The sequence below is a fragment of the Protopterus annectens genome, chromosome 2.part1 (assembly GCF_019279795.1).
Source record: "Protopterus annectens isolate FY-2018-M chromosome 2.part1, PAN1.0, whole genome shotgun sequence".
NCBI classification, from domain to species: domain Eukaryota; kingdom Metazoa; phylum Chordata; order Ceratodontiformes; family Protopteridae; genus Protopterus; species Protopterus annectens.
In genome coordinates, this window is record NC_056729.1 from 1,685,581,567 (window position 1) to 1,685,605,958 (window position 24,392).

The 24,392-nt window shown below is 43.1% G+C and overlaps 1 protein-coding gene across 1 annotated transcript in view; it reads left to right on the forward strand.

The window, feature by feature from the left end:
- TMEM201 (transmembrane protein 201) overlaps positions 1-24,392 on the forward strand; it is a 1,168,219-nt gene that overhangs the window by 854,503 nt on the left and 289,324 nt on the right. Inside the window, exon 8 of the mRNA XM_044063116.1 lies at positions 14,232-14,303. Within this exon, the coding sequence (XP_043919051.1) occupies positions 14,232-14,303 (72 nt within the window). The remainder of the gene's footprint in view (positions 1-14,231; positions 14,304-24,392) is intronic.

Sequence of the window (24,392 nt, forward strand, 5' to 3'; positions counted from 1 at the left end):
GAATTTTTTTTATTTTTATTTTATAGCGCTACATGCTGTAGCAGCTATGCTGAATACACCTACGTTATTTTGTGCCTCCATCCATTTTGACGTTATTCTTAGGAAACCACCTGCATGGTGCTTATAACAAGATAGCTGTGAGACTCCCATGCAGAGTCTGATAGTATAAAAGCTGTGATCTTGCACCAAGCGAATGGATAACATACCTGCAGTCACCTTCTTACTACTATTAGGTGTGTGTCAGCATTTTATATTTTAAAAAATGCCTTCCGTGTCAACAACATTGCTACACAGGACACATCTCCCATAGAAAAGGTGATGCCCTGACTGAAATCGCTGTTGCAGTATTCCTAACGTGGTTATTACTGCTGTCACATCCAGGCAGGCTACCAAAGTTTACCTTCCCAGTGTCATGTCCGATGTGTAACCTCAGCTCACAAGCGTAGGGGTGTATAGGCGGACATATGAATGTAATTCTTCCAGCCTTCTCACCTCCAGCATGAATGCAGGTCACATAAACTTTTGACTGATCAATGTTCGGTCATTGGTACCATTGCTTTGAAAACACAGGTAAGTGCCCTGTTGGGGAACCTTCCTTCATATTTTTTACTCGTTGAGTGTTAGATGTCTTCTAGGAGGGGTAAGTGCGAGTGTGGTAGACAAATGCCTTACAAAGACTTACACCCCAAGTGTCCCTTATGCTTAAGAGCAGAACATAAATATTAAGCTTGTTCCATTTGTCAATCTTTGTTCCTAAGACCTTGTGATGTTCTTCGTGTTTCACTGTTGCAGTCATTACATTTGGGTAATCTGCTGGCAGGTTGCCCTCAGTTGGCCTGAATTCCGAAGTCTTGGGTCCTGCGTCGGTTGCTGTCTTCTCTTCCATGACGTCTGGGGTATAAAACATGCAGCCGCTGCTATTTTCTTTAGTCTTTCTTGCTGCGCTGTGCCCAAAGCAGAAGCATTTTCGCAAGTGCTGGTCAGCTGACTACTGAAAAAATTTGAGTTTGGGTTTCAGAACCGAAGGCTTCACTAAAGCTAAGTACCCCGTTGGGGAAACTTTTTTCTTGCTTTTTAAAAGATAGTAATTGTATTACTTGTGGGAAGCAAATACCTCATACGGATTTCCATTTATACTGTATTCCTTGCCTAGGCCCTGATCACAACGTGCCTGGCTGTCGGTTTTGTGCTAGATTTAACCAACGCACTATTAAGCGTCGGTATATTTTTGCATCAAAGTATTTTGGAAACAGATTTAACTACCCAGAAATGTCGTCGGATAGCAATCCGACTACCGGAGTACATAAAAAACGCAAAGAAAAGGACAGAGGCAGTCGAGATCCAAAACCGACGACGAAGCTTCTCCTAAGCCAGTCGCCGGTACTCAGTGAGACGCTTTCGTAGCCCTTGATACCTGCAACCTCCTAGTCGCAGGCAGGCCTCTACCGACACCCATGTGGAGTCCGGCATGCCCCAAGATACTCAAGGTATTGGACCGATAGATGTATCTCCCTCGGATGGGTCCAGAGTCGCTGAGCAGGCTCCGGCTTCTGAGGGTGTATTCAGACCTCAACATTTGTATATCAAACCAACAGCTGCAAAACCAAAGATCAAAGCAACTTCTAAAACTAAAAATCCGATGCATGAGCCACGTGCACAGGCCTCTATGCCTAAAAGCCAGATGATCAAAATGGCTGAAGACCTTATTACCTTGATCAGGGGTACCCATCCACCTCCAGATAAGAGGCCTAGGCAAGACACTGATTATGAATCTTCAGATCAGGTTTCTGTTTCTTCTGATTCCTCTTCTGATCAGGAATTGTCTATACCTCCCTATGAGGATTCTGAGGGGTCTATTCCATCTGCATCTCTTCCTGAGGATTATTCATTTGGAGAAACCTTGCATACTTTGAGAGAGCATTTTCACTGGGAGAGTCAAGATTTCTCAGAATCAAAAAAGAGGCTCAGAGATTTCCTCCTTCTCCCTCAGCACAAGCATTTAACCATCCCCCCTGTTTTAGACATTGTGGATGATGTGTTTTCGGAGTCAAGCTTGACTCCTGACTCCTTACCTCCGGCTGCCAGTAAGCCTGACAGCTATTACAGGGTACTTGACTCTCATAAATTTTTATTTAGAAACCCTGCTGCTGATCCTGAAACTATTTCACAGGGTCCAAAGGGAGTTAAGGCCTCAACAGCAAAAAATCCTACACCCTCTGACAGAGATTCAAAGGCACTAGACAGATGGGGAAAGAAGGTTTATACATCTGCAACCTTGGCAATCAGGGCCTTAAACTGTCAATTTTATATTATTAAGTACCAACAACATGTTATGGGATTGCTGAAACAGAAAACTATGTTGATTTCAGAATGTGCAGAAAATAAGGAATTGCAGGAATTATTGCATGCAGCTGAACAAGTTGGAAAGCATGCTTTGCAATGTGGTTTTGATTCCTTAGAGGCCTCCTGCAGGGCCGCAGTTACTGGATCTGTGATTAGGAGGCATGCCTGGTTAAAGGAACAAAATTTGCCTGATCATGTTAAAGCTAAATTGCTAGATGCACCTTTACAGCATGATTCTCTGTTTGGAATTAAGGCAGAAGAGGTTCTAAAGAAAATGTAAGACAAAGCTAAGTCTATGCAAACTGTTAAAGACTTCTTACAAGTGCAGCCACCAAGATTCAGTAGACACTGGCCTACAAAAAATTGGTCCATTCCTGTGTCAGACAGAGCTCAAAGGCGCAAATCCAGGTGCCCTAAGGGTTCCAGATACCAGGCGCAAGACTCATACAGGTCAAAGCAATGGGGAGCTTCCACCTCCAAATCTGGAGGAGATAAAGCGCAAACCTACAGAAAGCAATCACAATGACTTCCCTCTGCCTACACCAAGCACTTATCTTTTGGCAGCACCCATAGGGGGAAAATTAGCACTTTTTGCTCAAAATTGGCAGTTAATAACCCAGGACAAGTGGGTACTAAACATCATATCACAGGGATACAGATTCCATTTCTACACTCTGCCAATGGCAAATGGTTGGCCAGATCTGCAAAAAAATCAATAATACCAACAAACTAAGAACGCTGTAAAGTCTAACCACCAACAACTACAGCAAACAGCTCAGTTATCAGCCACCACCTAGGAGTGGAAGTGTATTCACAAAGCTCACAATAAGGCACCAATTCTTCAAGGATGATAAGATTTAAAAAAATCAATAGGCAGAGGCACAGAAACAGGTTACATCCGTCATTAATATGGGGGCCATTCAGACAGTACCAGAACAGAAAAAAAGACAAGGTTTTTACTCGAGTGTTCTTGGTACCCAGAAAGGACAAGGCCTGGCGGCCAATACTGGATTTATCGATTTTGAACACATACCTGCACATTCCAAAATTCAAAATGCTGACTTTACAGCAGCTTCTGCCCATGCTGGGCAAGAATGCTTGGCTAGTGTCTTTAGACCTAAAAGAGGCACACCTGCATGTCCCAATAAGACAGTCGTTCAGAAGATACCTCAGATTCAAGGCTGGCTTAATGCATTACCAATTCTCTGCACTGCCCTTTGGCTTAACTACTGCGCCCAGGGTTTTTACAAAGTGCCTGGCACCAGTAATTGCATTTTGCAGACAAAGAAGTATACAAATATATCCTTACTTGGACGACTGTCTCATTCAAGCAGAAAACAAGGACACTTCTTCGACACCTGGCGTTTGTGAGAAGGCTTCTAACATGCCTGGGGTGCACAATAAACGAAAAGAAGTCACAGCTGGTACCCACTCAAAAGATAACATTCCTGGGTGCAAGCTTAGATACAACTGCCCAGATGGCTTACCTCACGCCAGACAAGCAAAGGCAACTGACTACTTACTTCAAACTGATGGCAACAAAAACCCAATCTTCTGCAAGACGAATTCTGCAAGCTCTGGGCTTCATGGCATCCTGCATCCTACTAATTCCATATGCAAGACTGCATATGAGGAAACTTCAATGGTACCTAAAAAGTTTATGGAGTCAACATTCACACAGTCTGAAAACAATGATTTCTCTCATTCCCTGCCTGCAACAGGAGTTTCTGTGGTGGGCAAAGACATGTCACCAAAACATGGGACTGCCCTTCACTCTACCCCCTGCCAGCCAAACCTTAACAACAGGCGCATCAGATTATGCCTTGGGGGCCCACATGGCAGGAAGATGCATTCAGGGCTTATGGACACCAAAACAAATGCATCTGCATATCAATCAGAAAGAGATGCTAGCTGTTCAAAATGCCCTAACAGCCTTCAAGGATTTGCTTCATCCAGTTCAACTACTGATAAAGACGGACAACACCACAGTCATGTGGTATATAAACAAGCAAGGGGGCACACATTCATACCCATTTTGCAGATTAGCCATGGCACTGTGGGACACAGCTTTGACCTACCAGGAAAACAAAACACTCTGGAAGACGATTTAAGCAGAAATCTTACGGATCCTCAGGAGAGGAAACTAAATCCACAAGTCTTCAGCATGATAACAGAGAAATGGGGGAGCCCAGACATAGATCTATTTGCTTCTCCTCAAAATTATCAATTGAAAAAATTCTGCACAAGGATTTATCACAGACAAGCATGGAAAGTGGACACCCTATCCTTCAGTTGGAAAAGCCTATTTATTTACGCCTTTCCTCCTCTGCCTCTTCTACCCAAGGTCATCCTAAAAGTCAGACAAAACAAACCAAAGATGATATTAATTTCCCCAGACTGGCCCCGCCAATACTGGTACCCAATCCTAAGGAATTTGTCTCAGTACGCAGCTTGGACCTTGCCTCAAAGACCACAACTACTGTCCCAGCAAAACAATCAGATCCTGAACAATCAACTACAGACTCTGCACCTGGCAGCATGGCTAATCATGTAGTCATACAAACACCACCTCTCACTAAAGCTGTGATGGATGTCATTTTGGAAGCCAGAAGGCCTAGTACTATAAAATCTTATACTGACAAATGGAAGAGATTCTGTGCTTGGAATCAAGCACAAGGAACTGATACAGCAGAACCAAATATTCCTCAGAAATTACAATACTTAACTGAGATGCTTGACAAAGGCCTGTCTTTCTCATCAATCAAAATCCATGCCTCTGCCATTTCGGCTCATTACAATGCAGAGCCACCAATCTTTTCTCATCCTTTACTAAAGCAGTATCTTAGAGGAGCCAAAAATGTAAGGCCTCCTAGAAGATCACCATTACCTGCATGGGACCTCAATTATCTGTTGGAAAAGCTCACCCCTGCCTCCATTTGAACCAGCTGCTACCGCTGATCTAAAGTTCTTGTCATGGAAAATAGCTTTGCTGCTAGCAATTACTTCAGCAAGAAGAGTTTCAGAGCTACAGGCCCTCATGGCTGTAGAGCCTTTTATCATATTTTACCCAGACAGGGTGTCTCTGAGGACAAATCCTACTTTTATGCCTAAGGTGGTTTCCAGTGTGGCCCTTAACCAAATAATTCATCTGCCAACTTTCTATCCAAATCCGCAGAACAAGGGGGAGAGAATTCTGCATTCCTTGGACGTACACAGACAGCTAAGATCCTGCTTGAGCAGGACTAAAGCTCTAAGAAAAACTGAGCAATTACTGGTGTCATATGCTGCAGGATCTGAAGCTAAGGCTATTTCAAAGCAGACAATTTCAAAGTGGATCAGCCACTGCATACGTTTCTGCTACTTACACCATGGTAACCTGTGCCCAAGGGCATTAGGTCTCATTCCACCAGAGCTGCTGCTACTTCAGCAGCCTTTCTCAGAGGTGTACCAACCAAAGACATTCTAGAGGCTGCTACTTGGAGCTCTGTTCACACCTTTACAAAGCATTACCATTTGCCTCTTTACTCTAAGTCCAGGGCAGGCTTTGCCACTGCAGTGCTGCAGGGCCTTATAGCCACACCTAATGCTGTTTAGCTCCAGCCCCCCAACCATAGCTTTGGGATTCTACCCAAATGTAATGACTGCAACCGTGAAACACAAAGAACATAGTACAGTTGTGTACGCTTACCGTAAATGTAGATGTTCGAGTGTATTCACTGTTGCAGTCCAAGTTACTATCCCGCCATCCCCCGGTCATTCTGAAATTTATCTTTCCTTCTCTATCTTCTACAACCTATGTGGTGTATTTGCTTGTACATGAAGGTAAAGTTTATATTGATGCATGTATATTTACATATATATAAATTGGCTACCTTTTTGGGGGCACCTGACATCGGGGGCAAGAAAAACTAAAGAAAATGGCGTCGGCTGCATGTTTTATACCCCTGACAACCTGACGTCATGGAAGAGAAGACAGCAACCGACGCAGGACCCAAGACTTTGGAATTCAGGCCGACTGAGGGCAACCTGCCAGCAGATTACCCAAATGTAATGACTGCAACAGTGAATGCACTCAAACATCTACCTTTATGGTAAGTGTACACAACTGTACTTTCCCTTTTATCCTCTCTCTACACTTTCCTGGAGACCCAGCATCTCAGTCGCTTGGCCCACTGCAAAATGGCGAATTCCACTTCCTTAGACATACCCTCCTCCCTTAGGAAAAAGCTTAAAAGGCCTAGGCCAGTGACTCAGTCAGCTCTTTTTGACTCCGATGTACCCACTGAAGTTTCAGAACCCATGGTAGGTCTGATTTCTCCTCAGATGCCCTCTACCAAGACCCTGGAGGCTGGTATGACATCTGATACCTTGACGTCTGAGGTGTCTACAAGACAGAGGTGAACTTCAGATCATCATACCAGAGGAAAAGAGGGTGTCCATTAGATCCTGGTTAAGGAAGAGATCCCAGGCAGAAACGATCCCCCACATTTATTACAGGCAGACATGACACCAAAGAATTATCAGAAAACTATACGTGTTACTCCCCCCCCCCCCCGTCCTTCCTCTTCTAGGGAGAAAGGATGGATGGATTTCTCTCAAGGCTTGTTTAAGGCCATTTTGCCTCTGAAGCTGCCTCCTCCTTTCTCCTCACAACCTCTCAAAACATGGCTGTGGATTCATTTTCCTATGAAGATGAGGAGGCTTCTGATTCTAAGTATTCTCTGACCTGCACATCTCAGATGCACTCTCCTGGCCAAGTCCCTTTGGACGATGAGGATGCCATTTCACCTCATTCTCCAGTAGAAATTTCTTTTGGAGAAGGTAGGTACCTACCTTCTTTCCCAATCCACAGAATCAGGTGGAAAAGGGTACTGCATTCTCTGGACATTCACATACAGTTAAGATTCTGTTTGGACAAAAAAATCTATTTGAAAATCTGATCAACTGTTTTCTTTCATGGACTCTAAACTGGGCCAACTGTTACCCAAATAAACCTTTGCAAGTTGCATCTCTAAGACCATCTCAGTTTGCTGCTGTCTACATGGCAAGTCTTTGCCCCTCGTGTTCTGGAGCTCTCTCTACCAGGGCAGTAGCAGCCTCTGGAGCTTTATACAAAATATTGGAATTGGATACCAGATACATTTTGGAGGCTGCCACCTAGTCATCTGTACGCACACTCATTAAACGCTGCAGAGTAGGTGTGTTTTCAAGGTCTAGAGCTGCCTTTGCTAGGTAAATCCTATCTGGCCTCTTGGACCATTCTTCTGCCTTTTAACCAACCTGCCTTCCTTTACCTTTAGCTCTGGAATCACCCATGTGTTAGGAATACTGCAAGAGTGATTTCAGTCAGGACATAGTACAGTTGTGTAAGAACTTAATATAACAGTAGATGTTCTACTAATCAGCGTTGCAGTATTACTTCACTCCCTCCTTTCCCTCTGTATATTAATCATATCCTTACTCAGTCATTCTCCCTCAGTTCCTGTCTGTGGGAAGCACCCTAGAACCAAGGGGGTTTGCCACTTCATATTATTCCCTTGCTAGCTGACCAGTTTCCTGCCTCAGGGGTTTTCAGGCTGCTGGGTTGGAGATAGTCTGAGGAATTACATTTGTACATCTGGTTACACTTGTAAGCTGAGGTCACGGGTTTTGAACATGCAATACTGGGAAGGTAAAGCTTTGGTACCTCGGCCGGATGACAGCAGTGGTGATAACTACGTTTTAGGAATACTGCAACAGTGATCAGTAGGGCATCTACTGTTATGGTAAGTTCTTAAACTCCTGTACTTTTTGCAAACAAGGATGTGGAAGAATTTTATGCCATTTCGTATCCGGCTTGTTTGGAATTCCACCATGATGATCTGAAGGGCGTAAAGTTTTTTAATGTTTTTAGTGAAGGATTTAATATATCTTCTCATTCAAATACTCCTCTTCCTTTGGCTCTCAAACCTTGTTCAAAACTTATACTCCTCTAGTACTAAAGAACAGAGGATGGCTTTAAGGAAAGAAAGAAACAAACTGTTCTGATGGGTATCTCAAGCAAGTATTTGCATTCAACTAAAAACATGGCTTTTATAAATGGAAAAAAGCAACCTGCAGATGTTCTTCGTGTTTCACTGTTGCAGTCATAACTGTAGGGTGTTCCTGCCGGCAGGCAGCCCGAGGTCGGCCAGAATCCCAAAGTCTGGGTCCGGCGTCGGCTGTATAAGCTAGTACCCTGACGTCAGTACGCTTTGGTACATAGCCCTCAGCCGACGCCATCTTCTCCAGTCTTTCTTGCCGTGCGGTGGAAAGCAGCTCGCAAGTCGTTGGTTGGCGATTTTCGAACAGCGTATTTGGTTGTTGTCGGTCCGAAGTTCTTACTTCTCTTCTCAAAGCTAAGTACCCGTTGGGGAATCTTTTTCTTGTTCCTCCGATGTCAGAAAAAGTTAATAATTGTATAGCGTGTGGGAAACAAATACCTTATAAAGATTTCCACTCTTACTGTCTACCTTGCTTAGGCCCTGACCATGACGTTTCTTGTTGTCGGTTCTGTGCCAGGTTCAACTCTCGTACTATCAAGCGCAGGTACGATTGGGCTTTAAATTATTTTGGCAGACGCTTCAATTATAGAATGTCGTCGGACACTACCGGAGTTCAAAAGAAGCGCAAAGACAAAGACAGGCCTCCGAGGTCCAAACAGGACTCATTGCAGCTGGAGCCAGCGTCCGGTTCGGCTGTCGTCAGTGAGGCGCTTTTGCAGCCCCTGTCGTCCGCCACTTCTGAACCGATGGCGATACGGACTCCCATGGGGAGCCATCAAGGCCCACTATTTTAACTGCTGCAGGACCTTCGGACGTCGCTCCTTCAGATGGGTCCGGAACCGCTGTGCAGGTGCCGGCTTCTGAGGGGGTTTTCAGGCCTACTCACATCACTATTTCAAAGGCAAAGGCAAAGACAAAGACTCCTGTTAAGTCTAAAGTTCCAGCTCAAGCTGCTTCTGAATCCACTCCCAGGACACAAAAGCAATTATTGAGGATGGCTGAAGATTTGCTTACAATGATTAGGGGTTCTAACCCCCCTCCTGAGAAAAGGCCTCGACAGGATGTTACTCTGGATTCCTCTGACCAGGCTTCTGTATCTTCTGTTTCTTCCTCAGATCAGGACTATTCCTTTCCCCCTTATGAGGATTCGGATGCTGAGGACTCTTTACCCTCGGCCTCTCCGCCTGAGGATTTTTCTTTTGGGGAAACCTTGCATGAGATGAGGGAACATTTTCATTGGGAAGGACAGGAGTATTCTGCTTCCAAGAAGAGGCTTAGAGAATTTCTTCTTCTTCCTCAGCATAGGCCTTTAGCTATCCCTCCTGTTTTGGACATTGTAGATGATGCTTTTTCTGAGGCTAATTTGAATCCTGATTCCATGCCTCCTGCTCCCTCTAAGCCTGATAGATTTTATAGGGTTCCTGACTCTCATTTATTTTTATTTAAAAACCCTTCTGCGGATCCTGAAACTATTTCTCAGGGCTCTAAGGCTGCTAAGGTTGCTACTTCTAAAAATCCTATTCCCTCTGAGAAGGATTCTCGTGCTTTAGACAGGTGGGGAAAAAAGGTATATACTGCTGCTACCCTGTCTGTAAGGGCTTTAAATTGCCAGTTTCATATGTTTAAATATCAGCAATTTCTTTTGTCTGTTTTAAAGCAAAAGCTTGCTTCCCTTCCTGCTTGTGCAGAGGATAAGGAACTTCAGGATGTTTTGCATGCTACTGAACAGGTGAACAAGCATAGCTTACATTGTGGTTTTGATGCTTTGGATGCTTCTTGCAGGGCTGCTGCCTCTGGTACTGTTATTAGGAGACATGCCTGGCCGTGAACAAAGTTTGCCTGAACAGGTTAAGGCTAAGTTATTAGATGCCCCTGTTCAACATGATGTTCTTTTTGGATCCAAGGCTGAGGAAGTTATTAAAAAGATGGAAGAAAAGGCAAAGTCTATGCAGACTGTAAAGATTTCTTGCAAGTTCAGCCTCCTAGATTTTCCAGGAATTGGCCCTCTAAAAATTGGTCCTTTCCCACGTCTGACAGGCCTCAAAGGGGAAGATATAGGCGCTCCAGAGGTTGTGGTCAAGGCCAGGCCTCTTACAGATCTAGACAATGGACTGCTTCTTCACCTAGAAGGGGAGAAGACAGATCCCAATCTCAAAGAAAGCAAACTCAATGACTCTCTCGGTTGGGCTTCAGGACCCCTTCACCTGGATGCCCCTCTCGGAGGAAAACTGTCTCTTTTTTACAGAAATTGGACTCATATTACCCAGGACAGATGGGTATTGGACGTGATTTTAAAAGGTTACAAATTCCACTTTCACACTTTGCCAAGGGCTCACGGTTGGCCAGATCTGCCAAAACATCAGTGGTCAGAGGCCTTAACTCAAGTGGATGCTCTTCTGGCCATGAGAGCCATAGAGCCTGTTCCACTCTCGGAAATGGGAAAAGGGTTTTATTCAAGACTGTTTCTGGTTTCCAGAAAACAAAACTCATGGAGACCTATTCTGGACCTTTCTGTGTTAAACACCTTTTGGAAATTCCAAAATTCAAGATGCTTACTCTGCAGCAGCTAATTCCAATGCTCTCTCAGGACGCCTGGATGGTGACATTGGACTTAAAGGAAGCCTATTTACATATTCCCATCAGGCAAGAACGCAGGAAATTCCTCAGGTTCAAGGCAGGTTCGAGGCACTTTCAATTCTCTGTTCTGCCCTTTGGATTATCTACTGCCCAGAGTCTTCACCAAGTGCCTGGCACCAGTAGTGGCTTACTGCAGACTTCAGGGGATCCAGATTTACCCCTATTTGGACGATTGCCTTATTCAGGCGGACAGCAAAGATCTTCTGCTTCAACATCTGGACTTTGTTCAACGTCTTCTCCTCCTACTGGGATTCTCAGTGAACATAAAAAAGTCACATTTGATCCCTTCTCAACAAATGGTATTCTTGGGAGCCCTCTTAAATACAACCTTACAAAGGGCCTTCCTCACTCCAGAAAAACAAACTCAGCTGGCTTCTACTTTCAACACCTTGGCAACTCTATCTCAGCTCACTGCAAGGAAATTCCTGCAGGCTCTGGGCTACATGGCTTCCTGCATTCTGTTGATTCCAAACGCAAGGCTTCACATGAGAAAGCTTCAATGGTATCTGAAAAGTGTATGGTCACAGCATTACCACGATCTGGATATTCTGATTCCTCTGATCCCCTGCCTTCAGAAGGAGTTCCTCTGGTGGTCCAGGGCATGCACTTTAAACGAAGGAAAACCTTTTCGTCTTCCTCAACCTACTCAAATCCTAACCACGGATGCCTCGGATTATGCTTGGGGAGCACACTTTCTAGACAATTGCCAGCAGGTAACCTGGACAAAGGACCATCTTCACTGGCACATCAATCTGAAGTAAATGTTGGCAGTTCAAAATGCCCTTCTAGCCTTCAAGAACCTTTTACAACCAGGGCCTCTGCTAATTCGCACAGACAACACCACGGTCATGTGGTACATCAACAAGCAGGGGGGTTCTCATTCATACCCCCTTTGCAGACTAGCTATGGTTTTATGGGACACAGCTCTAAATTTGAATCTACATCTCCAGGCTCATTTCATACCAGGGAAACAGAATCTCTTAGCAGACAGCCTGAGCAGAAACATTTCAGATCCTCACGAATGGATGCTAGACACAAACTTATTCAACAGGATTACTGCAGTTTGGGGATGTCCCCAGATAGATCTGTTTGCATCCCATCTCAATCATCAGCTGCCTCGCTTTTGCACCAGGTCCTTCCACAAAACAGCTTGGAGAGTGGATGCCCTGTCCTTCAGCTGGAGAAGCCTTTCAGCATATGCCTTCCCTCCTCTTCCTCTACTACCTCGGGTATTACTGAAGATAAAGCAGGACAAGCCCAAGTTCCTCATCTTGATTGCTCCAAATTGGCCTCGACAGTTTTGGTATCCAACTTTAAAGCTCCTGTTCTCGGGGCCTCCTTGGATTCTCCCACTGAACCCTTCGCTTTTGTCCCAGCATCAGGGTCAGTTACTACATTCCAATCTCAAGACCCTTTGCCTGGCAGCTTGGCTCTTCAAAGGAATTTGATTTCCTCTAGTCTTCCCAAACAAGTTTTGGATGTTCTTTTGGAAGCTAGACAGCCTAGCACTAGGAAATCCTATGCCTCTAAATGGAAGAGGTTTTGTATTTGGATGCAGGACTGAGGCTCGGATCCTCAGGTTCCTGATCTCTCTTCTATTTTGCTTTACCTTTCGGAACTTTTATCTAAAGGACTTTCCTTTTCTTCCATTAAGATTCATGCTTCTGCTATCTCTGCGCATTTCAGTTCTGATCCTCCTGTTTTTTCTCATCCTTTGGTGAAGCAGTTCTTGAGAGGGGCTAAGAATTTGCGGCCTCCAAGGACCCCTCCTGTCCCTGCCTGGGATCTTAATTATGTTTTAGAAAAACTTACTTTGCCTCCTTTTGAGCCTGCTGCATCTTCAGATATTAAGTTTCTATCCTGGAAGACTGTTCTTTTGTTAGCATTGACCTCTGCCAGAAGGGTCTCAGTGTTGCAAGCTCTCATGGCTGTGGAACCATACCTTATTTTCCATCAGGACAGAGTATCCTTGAGGACCAATCCTACTTTCATGCCTAAGGTGATTTGAAAGTGGCTTTAAATCAGACAATTCACCTTCCTACTTTCTTTCCTAATCCTCAAAATAAAGGGGAAAGGATTTTGCATTCATTAGATGTGCACAGACAGTTACGATTTTACCTGGACAAGACTAAAGATTTCAGAAAGTCTAATCAATTGTTTGTTTCTTTTGCCTCCAGTTCTCTTGGAAAACCTATTTCTAAACAAACTATTTCCAAATGGATTGCTTATGGAATCAGATTTTGTTACACTCATCATGGGAAACAGTTTCCAGGCACCATTAGAAGTCATTCTACTAGAGCAGCTGCCACTTCTACAGCTTTCCTCAGAGGAGTCCCTACCAAGGATATCTTGGAAGCTGCCACTTGGAGTTCTGTGCATACTTTTTCCAAGCACTACAATCTCCCTTGTTTTCTAAGTCCAGGGCAGGCTTTGCCTCTGCTGTCTTGCAGGGTATTCTTGCCTCCCTTCTTCTATCTAAAGCCTCCTCCCCTTTTACACTGCTTTGGGATTCCACCCTACAGTTATGACTGCAACAGTGAAACACGAAGAACATAGTACAGTTGTGTACACCTACCATAAATGTAGATGTTCGAGTGTCTTCACTGTTGCAGTCGGGGTTTCCCTCCCTCCTATCCCCTCTGTTTTTCTCTCTTTTCCTTTTTTGTGGTGTATTTGTGTTTCCTTGTTGGATTCATTTTTGATTTGTTGGGGACTTCTGACATCTAGGGCAAGAAAGGCTGGAGAAGATGGCGTCGGCTGAGGGCTATGTACCAAAGCGTACTGACGTCAGGGTACTAGCTTATACAGCCGACGCTGGACCCAGACTTTGGGATTCTGGCCAACCTCGGGCTGCCTGCCGGCAGGAACACCCTACAGTTATGACTGCAACAGTGAAGACACTCGAACATCTACATTTATGGTAGGTGTACACAACTGTACTTTATGAAGATCGGCATTATTTCAGTTATTATGCCTTACTTTTACACCATCTGCCTTATTTAGCACAAGTGTAGATAAAGAGGACACGGATCTGAAGAAGATGAGGCAGTGTAGATGAAAATGGTCACTTTTGTATGTGGTAATAGGTCTCAGACTGTTGATGGTTCAAAATGTTGAGGATATTTGTACAACGGTGTCAAACCTTTAATATTTGTTTCTGTATTTAGCAATATCTTAAACAGTGTACTTTGTCAAGAAGAGTGAACTGCCTCTCTTATTTGTTTTTAGATTCTGGCTACCTGTTTAGTGGAAGCCGCCCCCCATCAATAACTTCTCAGTGTAAGGATTCTCCTCCTTCTGGTAAGTTAAGAAACTTGTAGGTCCAATTCTATAATTAGTCTTATTTATGTGTATGCTTATATATTTGAACAGATAGGAAAAGAACTGTTCACCCATGTGTGAATAAAAACAAAGGAAGTAAATTTCGTACTGCTCAGTGTAAGTTATTAAGGAATTTGCCACTTGTAATAGGGTGCTTCATACAGCTGTGGATAGGAGCAGTCTTTCCTGGAAGCTTTCAGATTTAGTGTTATTCAAGATGCAGGCTTCAGATTCTGTGGTGATATTTGTGTCACATTTGTAGTTTGTGTAACATCATAATCATCTGTGTTGATGTGTGCACCTGTGTATGTACACTGGTTTGCTGAATGCAATGACATAATGTGGGGTGGGTGGACCGAGTAATGTGTGCAGTCTGTGCAATAAGGGTACGTTGTGTGGGGAAGCAAAAGTGTTATATTTCACAAGTGGCTTTCTCCTCTTCATATAGAATGACACATTAGGAGCTTAGTATGCAAGCTGTAGTCCAGAGAAATTCAGCTGTGTATTGCTGGGTTTAGTTTGCTTGTTATATGTCTATCCTAATAAGCCAAACTGTGTTACAATACGCTTGTACTATAGCCTACTTAATTTTACCTACTTGATGACTAGAGGTTGGGGAGTGGCATAATTGTTAAGATGTTTACCTTACAGATAAGAGGTACGTGGTTTGATTCTCACTAAAAGAAATTAAACAGACTTAAAATAGCCCACAATGAAAGATAGCCTAGTACTTATCTGTGTAAGTTCACTGAACAAATTGTCCCTTTTTAAGGGCGACCCAGGAGCACTGTCTGGTTAAGTGACTTGCTTAGCATCACACAGTAGGTGGAAGGAATCAACTGTGTACCCCTTGGACAGACAGCAGCTCATTCACAGCTCATAGCATTAGTCCTGTGCACTGTCAAACAGTGCCACTGATACAGCTAAAGGGGAGGACTGTGCAATGAAGGAAGACTTTTAGAAGTCATTGATACAGTTTGAGTTCATCATCATCAGCCCCCTTTTTCCCATTATCTATATGAGGTCAGGGAATCATGTTAACTGTCGCCATCTCTCTCGATTCAATGCCACACTCTTGCCTTCTTCGACACTCATGCCTGACTGTCGCAGATGATCTTACACACAATCCACCACTTCTTTCCTAGATCTCCTCGTTTCCACTTACCCTCTTCCTGTCTGTCCCAAATCATCTTCACCAGGTTGTCTTCTGCCTTTCTGCATGTGTCAGAGCCACCATAATCTGTTCCCTTTGATCTTTTTTGCAATTGGAGCAACGTTGGCTTCTGCTCTGATGTCCTCATTTTTTCATCTGTCCCACAGTGTGCATCCTATCACCCTTCTCAAGCACTTAATTTCTATCACTTCTAGCTTCCTCATCTGCTCTGCCTTTACTGCCCAGGTTTCTATATCATGCACTAGTACTGGTCACACCACTGACTTGTTCATAGGTAGGTACTAGGCTATTGGCCCTAGGGCCTACACAAGTCTAGCCAAATGGTACCCTGGCTTTTGCCACCCAAGAAAATTATTTTCCTGTGCCCCTGTCAAGCAGAGCCACAGAAGTGATCCCCTGGATGAATTTCCTATTTCCCATCCAGTCATCAAGATTTTTCTTGAAGAGTGCTAATGAGGAGCGTTGTTTGATATTGATAGATAGTTTGTTCCAGAGTATGGGACGTCTTTGAGACAGGAATCTATCCCTCCAGCATGTTCTGTTTATTGTGGTGACAAGGTTTAGGTCCCTAGAGTGTGTAGCTCGGAGGGATTGGGATTTCTTTATGTGGAGCATGTCCAACAGCTCTGGATTTGACATAGCTTTGTATGTTAGGCTTCTTTGGCATTCCTCTGTCATATACTACACTTGAGATTCTATGCCAGTTGGCTGTAGCCCCTCTGATTCTAGCTTTGACCTCTTCATTTAGACTTCCCTTCTCAACCACCCCTCTCAGATACTTGAAACTATTTACCTGTTCAACTGTCTTCCCTTCTATCTCAATTTTCAGCTTCTTCTGATTTCCCCAATTTGCTGCCATTACCACTGTTTTATCTGTGCTTAGTTTATCCCATGTGACTTCAGTTTTGCATTCCATTCCCCTATCCTTTGGTGCCATTCTTGCTCAGAGTCTGCCTGTAATGCCATATTGTCTGTATGTAGCAACTTTGTTGATCTGTCCCCTCTGACCATTTTGGTAATGTAGTCTATCACCCGTATGAACAGCAGTGGGCTCAAAGCTGAATCCTGGTCCTCACCCATTCCCACTGGGAACCCCTCTGTGAGGCCAAACACTTTTTTTACTTGAGTCATTGGGTTCTTGTACATTTATTTATTTATTTATTTAACATTTGTTGACCGGGAATGTCCGACTAGGTTCCATAGAGCCTGTTTTCAGCGGAGGCCCGGGGAGAAATGCTCCAGATGCATGTCTTTGGAACGTGGGAGGAAACCGGAGTACCCGGAGGAAACCCACGCGAACACAGGGAGAACATGCAAACTCCACACAGAAGGCACCCCAGCCAAGAATCGAACCAGAGAACCTCTTGCTGTGAGGTGACAATGTTAACCACTGCACCACTGTACATTAGTACATGACTTGTACTAATTCTGTCATTGTTTCTGGGACTTCGAACCACTGCAATACTGCCCTAATCAACTTTCTTGGGACCTTGTCATATACTTTCTCCAAGTCTAGGAATACCCAGTTGGTCTCTTTCCTCATCTTTAGCTTCTTTTCAACTGTCTGTCTCACTGCAAATGTTGGGTCAGTTGTGCTGTTCATCTTCAATCTTACATTCTTCTACCCTGAGTTCCTTGTTGGATTATTTTGCTGTGTAAATGACATAACTTTATCCTTAATATTGTTTATTAATGGAGTAGTGCATTTCAAATACATTTTTATACACACAATAAGATGTTAATTATAATGGCCAGCTTGCCGCATGTGAATCGTTATAGACAGGGCATCTATCAGTAAACGTGACATTTGTTATATGTGGCTTGCAGAATAAGATCAATCATTCGGCAGTTGAAATAGAGTATTACGGCTGTGAACTGTTAACGGACTTTGATTCCTTCGGCCTTCATTTGCCTACTGTGTCACCTTGAGCAAGCGACTTATAACTGCTTTGGGTCAATTAGGAGTTTGGGCTAGGCTCCTTACTGGTCTCTTGGCTTGCATGCCTAGTAACTAGCTATGAACCATTAAAAAGTGCAGTACTTAAGTGCAAGTAGATGTATGAATTTGTCAACATGCTAATTAGTTACTTTTGTTATGAGATGTTTTTCTAACTAATTCAGAATTCTTGCAACTAGAAATTTGACTTCCATTGTTTTGCAATAAGGTCAGAGTTTTAAGGTTTTGAACTGCCAAGAAGCTGCTTTCTGGAGTCAGTGGTATAATGTTTGATTCCTTTCACCTACATTTACCAGTTATATAGCTCTGATCAAGTCAGTGGACCAGGCATTGTGTCCAGGTCATTCTTAAAAGGGACAGTTGTGTCCAGTGGGCTTGCTTGGTAAACAAATGTATTTAAAAAAAAGTCTCATGCAACAAGTAACTGACTACTTATTAAAAACTTGCTCAATAGTTATACTTGGGTGCTGACAGTTACCCATGTACTTGAACATTGCAAAGAGAACTACATTAAGGTATTTTCAGAACAAAATCCTCTCTACATATTTCTGTTACCTGAACTCTTAATCAGATTTGGATGTGATGATGGTCAGAGTGTAATAGTCAAGCAGAGGTAACAAAGGTTCATTTTTCATGACCAGCCTAAATATAGATTAAAAGAATTGAGTAAGTCAGCAGTATGCCCCCTACCATTTGGTGGACTTAGATAATATCTATACAATTAAAACTCTAATCAGTCTGCAGTGGTTTAAGACGGTCCCCACCACACTACCAGCATCTGCTGTCTGAGTAGTGCTTTCAGCTGACAAGGTATCAGGTCCTTTAATTACTTGATCCATATTTTTCAGTTTACACCTTGATCAGAATACCATGACTTTTGTTTTACTGCGATAGAAAAATAGGTCTTGCGTGAGCTATAGATAGTGCAGGTGCTGCATAGCCTTAAGCAGAGAGGTCACAATCTTTTAAAGCTGTTATCAGTGCAGCAGGATTCTGGACAAGAACCCCAATCCTGAAGGAACACTGTGCGGTTTCTGCTTTAATAATAATCTCTGCATTCTTGAAGAAAATACATTGCGGTAGTAAACACACAGGGGATTATGACTAGGAAATGTTAATATGATCCTTACAGTTGAAAAAAAAAAAAACTTCCAGAAGAAATAAGACAAGTCAACAAACCTGACTGTAAGTGTTTCAGGGATGTGGGCTAGAAAGCACCTATAAGATGAGAATTATGTAGTCCATCTTTGTGACTTAATTGTAATTTATCTCTTTTTCCTAAGTGATAATTTAATACTGTGATCCAGTAGTGTAGCTAGGGCAGGGAGAAGGGGGCGACTGCCCTAGGCGCAGAGTGATAGGGGCCACAATCATCCATCCAACATCTGTCTTAGAGTGCCCAGTCCTGAGTGCTGTAGCACTCCCTGTGTGGTCTAAACAATAGCAAGTGCTTTTTTTTGTTTTGTTTTAACTAAAACCTGTGCACTGTAGTGCTCTGTGGTGGGTATAAGCTGTAGCAACTCTACAGTTTAAAAGATAAACAAAAAGATTTGTTTGTCTCATTTTTTCCCCCCAGTAAAATTGGAGAAAGGGCGGCGCATTGGTGTAGTGGTTAGGGTTATCACCTCACAGCAAGATGTTTTCCAGTTTGATTTTCAGCTGGGATGCCTTCTGTGTGGAGTCTGCAAGTCTTCTCTGCATTCGTATGGGTTTCCTCCAGGTGCTGTGGTTTCCTCTCACATTCCAAAGACATGCAGTAGGTGGATTGGACACACTAAATTGTCCCTGGGTGTTTGTGTGCGTGCGGATGTGAGTAGAGCACCCTCTAAGGAGAGTTAAGCCTTGTTCTAGTGACCTGAGCCCATAAAACCTGTAATTGCCTCAGAGACAACAAGCTCTGAAAGGAGCTTGTTGCCTGATGTACCATACGGTGCGTAAATGAGAAAGAGAGAGAAAATGGGAGGAAGGAGTATCAACGGCAGGTCACAGAAATGGGTGCCACATTTTAGACCACGCAGGGAGTGCTACTCTGCCTGATTGGTGCGCCAGTAGAAGGAGTGAAAGGGACTTTTTTGCACTCTTCAGTTGAAGATCTGGGGTGAGGGTGTAGATTGGCGAATGTAGTTTAGCAAAAGTCTTTTTTTTCCCTTTTCACTTGAAGAGCTAAGGTGGTGTGGACCTAGTTTGTGGGACTGGCATAGGGGCACTGTTTGAAACAGCTATGACTCTGCTCTGCCGTATCTACAGCTATGTTACTGCAAATTGCAGTATAAATACTTTTTCATTCTGTTGTATGTTTAGTTGTGTTGCCTGGCCTCTCTTGCTCAAGTCGTGAAAAGGGTCCTTGGATCAGTTCACTACCCCATTTACGAAATGTTAAATAAAATAAAAATTTCCATTCTGTAGTCCAGAGGTTGATTCCCATAGTGTTTTCTTTGCCACACCAGTGAGCAAGTAAGTAACCAGATAATGATCTGAAAATGGTCTGTCTGAATCGGTGCTTTCCCCTGGTTAACAGATTAAATAAACCTTCACTGAATTTGATGCTGAGCTCATCCATTATGCCAGTACGAAGATCACGCATGCAAGCATCAGCTTGTGGCCAGCTATGTTGTAGGCCAGTTAGAATCTGTGTATGAAGTGGGAAAGAGGTCACTGTATATTTACAGCTCTGAATTCATGTTGCTAATATAAAGGATACTGAACCGGTACAGCTGCTCAGTCAATACATTCCTTACCATCTTTTCAGTCATTATAACCAGATGTAGTGTAATGGTACCCCTGCCTGGCAGCACAGAGATTAAGGCACAGGATTATAAACTGATTGACCTGGGTTCAAAATGTGCCTGGGGCTCATCTGGGCAGCAGCAGAATCTGTGAGAAAGAAAGGACTGGAAATCTACTAATGTAATATGCCATGAGAACCCTATGTGGCCTACCCATCGAGTCACCATGAGTCGATTTCGACTCAAGAACATCTAACTTACTTACCATAATGGCAGCCAGGAGGTGATTATCCACAAAGTCTGCAGTAGTTCAAAGGAAACATTAAATGATTCATTAATAAGTAGAACTAATGAGTGTCATGGACTATAGTAGCTCCAGTCAGATTTAAGAAATGCTACTGAACTAGTTGTGATGTGATCTCCCAGTTAGGGGGTTGCAGCAGCACACACACCTTCATTTCCAAGAACCAGAAGTACCGCTGATCGATAGGATTAAAGGAAACATAACATAAGTTGTCATCAAGATTTTTATTCCAAGTATGGCAGATGGGCAAAAGCTGGATCTTCATTAGTTAGAAGGCCCACTTCAGTGTGTATCTGGTTGTATTTCTTCCTCCTATGGATTTGAACGCAGGAATCTTGCATTTTGTAGCTGCACTCAAGATTGAGCACTAAAAGAGAGAGTTGGGCTGAACTCTTAAAGCTATTGTGCATTATAGCAACATGTGCCAGGCTATAGGAGAGCATGCTTAGTTTCGGAATTCCCCATGCATTTACTGCCAGAAGAAATCATCCGGGACTTTGGGTACTTATGTTTATAACAGACTTTCCTTTGGCCACCACATCTCTGCAGTGGTTAGAAGATCCTTGTACTCTGAGCAATTTATGTTTCATTGTGTCTCCCCAAGGCCCATCATTGAATATTTGACATATACCTAGCTAAGCACCTAAACCAAGAGACCTAACTGTTTCCTCAAGAAAAAAATAATTTCTCAGTACCATTAGCTTCACTTAGACTAATCTCTTCTACTCAGTGTTGCACAAACTCCTGAGAGGTTATCTCCGTTTAACCTTTCATGCTGAGAGTGACCCAGCATTCTATGAGCTCCTTCAGATAAAATAACCGGTGGTAATGCAATCACCCTCTGTAGAGACCTAAACCCATTTTACACATCAGCAACACTGGGTGGCCCAATTTGCCACCCCCCCCCCCATGTTTCTGGAATAGGCTGCCAATAACCCACCAAATAAAGTACTTCCCTAGCAGCCCTAAACTAGTCTGGATAACTGACTAGATGATTGCAAATGTGAAGAAATTGTACTTAAATGGTGAAATTGTTGTTATACCACTAGTATTGATTGATGTGGTTAATCTTCTTGATGGTCTCCTTGGCAACCAGCTTAGTAAGAAGCACAGACCAGTATGACATCAGTACACCCTTGCTATAGAATGTTAATGAATTTCCAGATTGTTCTTAATTACCTCCTGTGTTTAGGTGTTACAGAATGTAGTTGGGAGCAAAGAAATGTGTTATATCTTTTATCTTTCTTGTTTAGATCTGATGATTTTGAGTTTCACTGGGGAAAATTAAAACAGCCTAAACGTGGATATTGATGCTTAAATATGTTTAAAGCCCTCCAGCTTAGGAGGACATAAATTCAGCCTACAATGTCGTTAATGCAAGCTAGAGGACACATTAGTAAAATCTTCAAAATCGGGAATATTTTAACACCGACCAAAAAAAGTTAACATGAGTGGAGGACATAAATATGCCATCCAGCTTAGGAGGACATGGATTCAGCCCACGTGTCGTTAATGCAAGCTAGAGGACACATTAGTAAAATCTTCAAAATCAGGAATATTTAACACCGACCAAAAAAAAAAAGTTAACATAAGTGGAGGGCATAAATATGTTTGTTTATAGCCCTCCAGCTTAGGAGGACATGAATTCAGCCCACATGTCGTAAATGCAAGCTAGAGGACATATTAGTAAAATCTTCAAAAATCGGAAATATTTAACACAGACCAAAAAAAGTTAACATGAGTGGAGGACATAAATATGTTTAAGCTAAGTGATGGTTGCTGTAAGCCTTACCTTTACTTTATTTTCGATTCAGAGATGGTTGCTGTAAGCCTTACTTTTATTTTATTTTCATTTCTGACCCTTTTCATCCATGATTAGGGTCAAAGGCAATAATGTAGAGAAATGGATTAAGGAATTTGAATAAGGTACTTAAGAAACTCGTGTTTAGAAATGGAAATACAATGGATATAAAAAGTGTACACACCCCTGTTAAAATTCCAGAATTTTGTGATATAAAAAAATGAGACCACAATAAATCATTTCAAAACTTTTCCCACATTCAATGTGACCTATAACCTGTACAATTCAATTGAAAAACATACTATAAGCTGGTTGCATAAGTATGCACACCCTTAAACTAATACTTTGTTGAAGCACCTTTTGATTTAATTACAGCATTCAGTCTTCTTGGGTAGGAGTGTATCAGCATGGCACATCTTGACCTGGCAATATTTGCCCACTCTTCCTTGCAAAAGCATTCCAAATCTGTCAGATTCCGAGGGAATCTCTTGTGCACAGCTCTGTTCAGGTCATCCCACAGATTTTCTATTGGATTTAGATCTGGCCTCTGGCTGGGCCATTCCAAAACTTTAATTTTGTTCTGGTGAAGCCATTCTTTTGTTGATTTGGATGTATGCTTGGGGGTCATTGTCATGTTAAAAGTTGAGATTCCTCTTCATCTTCAGCTTTCTAGCAGACGCCTGAAGGTTTTAGGCCAAAAGTGACTGGTATTTGGAACTGTTCATAATTCCCTCCACCTTGATTAAAGCCCCAGTTTCAGCTGAAGAAGAGCAACCCCAAAGCATGATACTGCCACTACCATGCTGCACCATGGGGGTGGTGATCTTTTGGTGATGCAAAGTGTTGTTTTTGCGCCAAACGTACCATGTGAAATTGTTCAATCTCGCTGTTCATTCATCACTGATGGGTTCGGAGCCAATCCTCGGCTCCAACACGGCCAACTAGCAAACTCAAAATTCTCCAGTAGCTCGAGACCCCACCCCTTATCCCTTGATGCACTTCTAATTACCTCAGATCTAGTTTCCGCGGCACGGATCTCTTGGTTTCCAGCTTGGCTCGAGACTTTACTGGGAGTTTTTCAACTTTCAGCAAGTTATATTTTCAAATTTTTATATACTTTTGTTTTATTCATAGTAGCAGATATACTAGTTAGTAAATAGTACCTTTTCTGTGTTTTTACCCCTTTCCTCAGTATTTCTATCTTGCCTTCAGCCTTTTGGCCTTAGGATTAGTGATTAGTCAGTGATCCCCTTTGGGACTATCGTTTTGGATCTCTAATTACTGTTTGTAGTTATTAATTAGTGCCCCTTTTTGGGCTGTGTGTATGTTTGTGTGAATTACTTAGTTTAAAACAGTTCTTAGTTAATCAGTGTGCTTGAGTTGTGTAATGTCTGAAGACAAGGTCAAGCATCCAAAGTCTGGGTTTAAAAAGTGCCCAGACTGCAGACAGAAAATGTCAGTCACAGATGCCCATTTGCAGTGTGTTTACTGCTTGGGTGAGGTACATCTGCAAGAGTCTTGCAGCATATGTCATTCCTTTTCCACAAGAGTTTTAGCTGAAAGGAGGAGGAAATTGATTGATAGGAGTATCATTAAACACCCCTTTTCTGAGGCATTGTCTGACCAGGATGGAGCCAGTAAATCATCCAAATCTTCTAAGTCTTCCCCTGATTCTAGATCCAAGAAAGGAAAGAGGTCAGAAATTGTGGTAACTTCGGCTCCACTGCCCTTGGAGCCGACAGTCTGCTCTTTTCGGAACTGGGACACGGCCTTGGAACCGGTTACCAAAAAACCTCCTTCCATATTGCTCCAATCGGCTCCATCTGTCCACTCTTCCAGGTCCTCTGTCAGCTTATCTGATCTGGATATGGACCATCTGGTTCAGAAACTCTTGAAGGCACCAGGCCTAGTTAAATTGCTTTCGGCTCAGACACAACCGTCAGAGTCGAAGACCACTACCCTTGAATTGTCTGCTCCTCCTCTGAGCCATATCGAACCTTTGGAGCTGGAGAAGGCCAACCTGATGATCGTGGATCCCTTGGAGCCGACACCTGCTCCAGTGTCGTCTGATCCATTTGCTCGGACGTTCTCGGCACCGACTGGGGA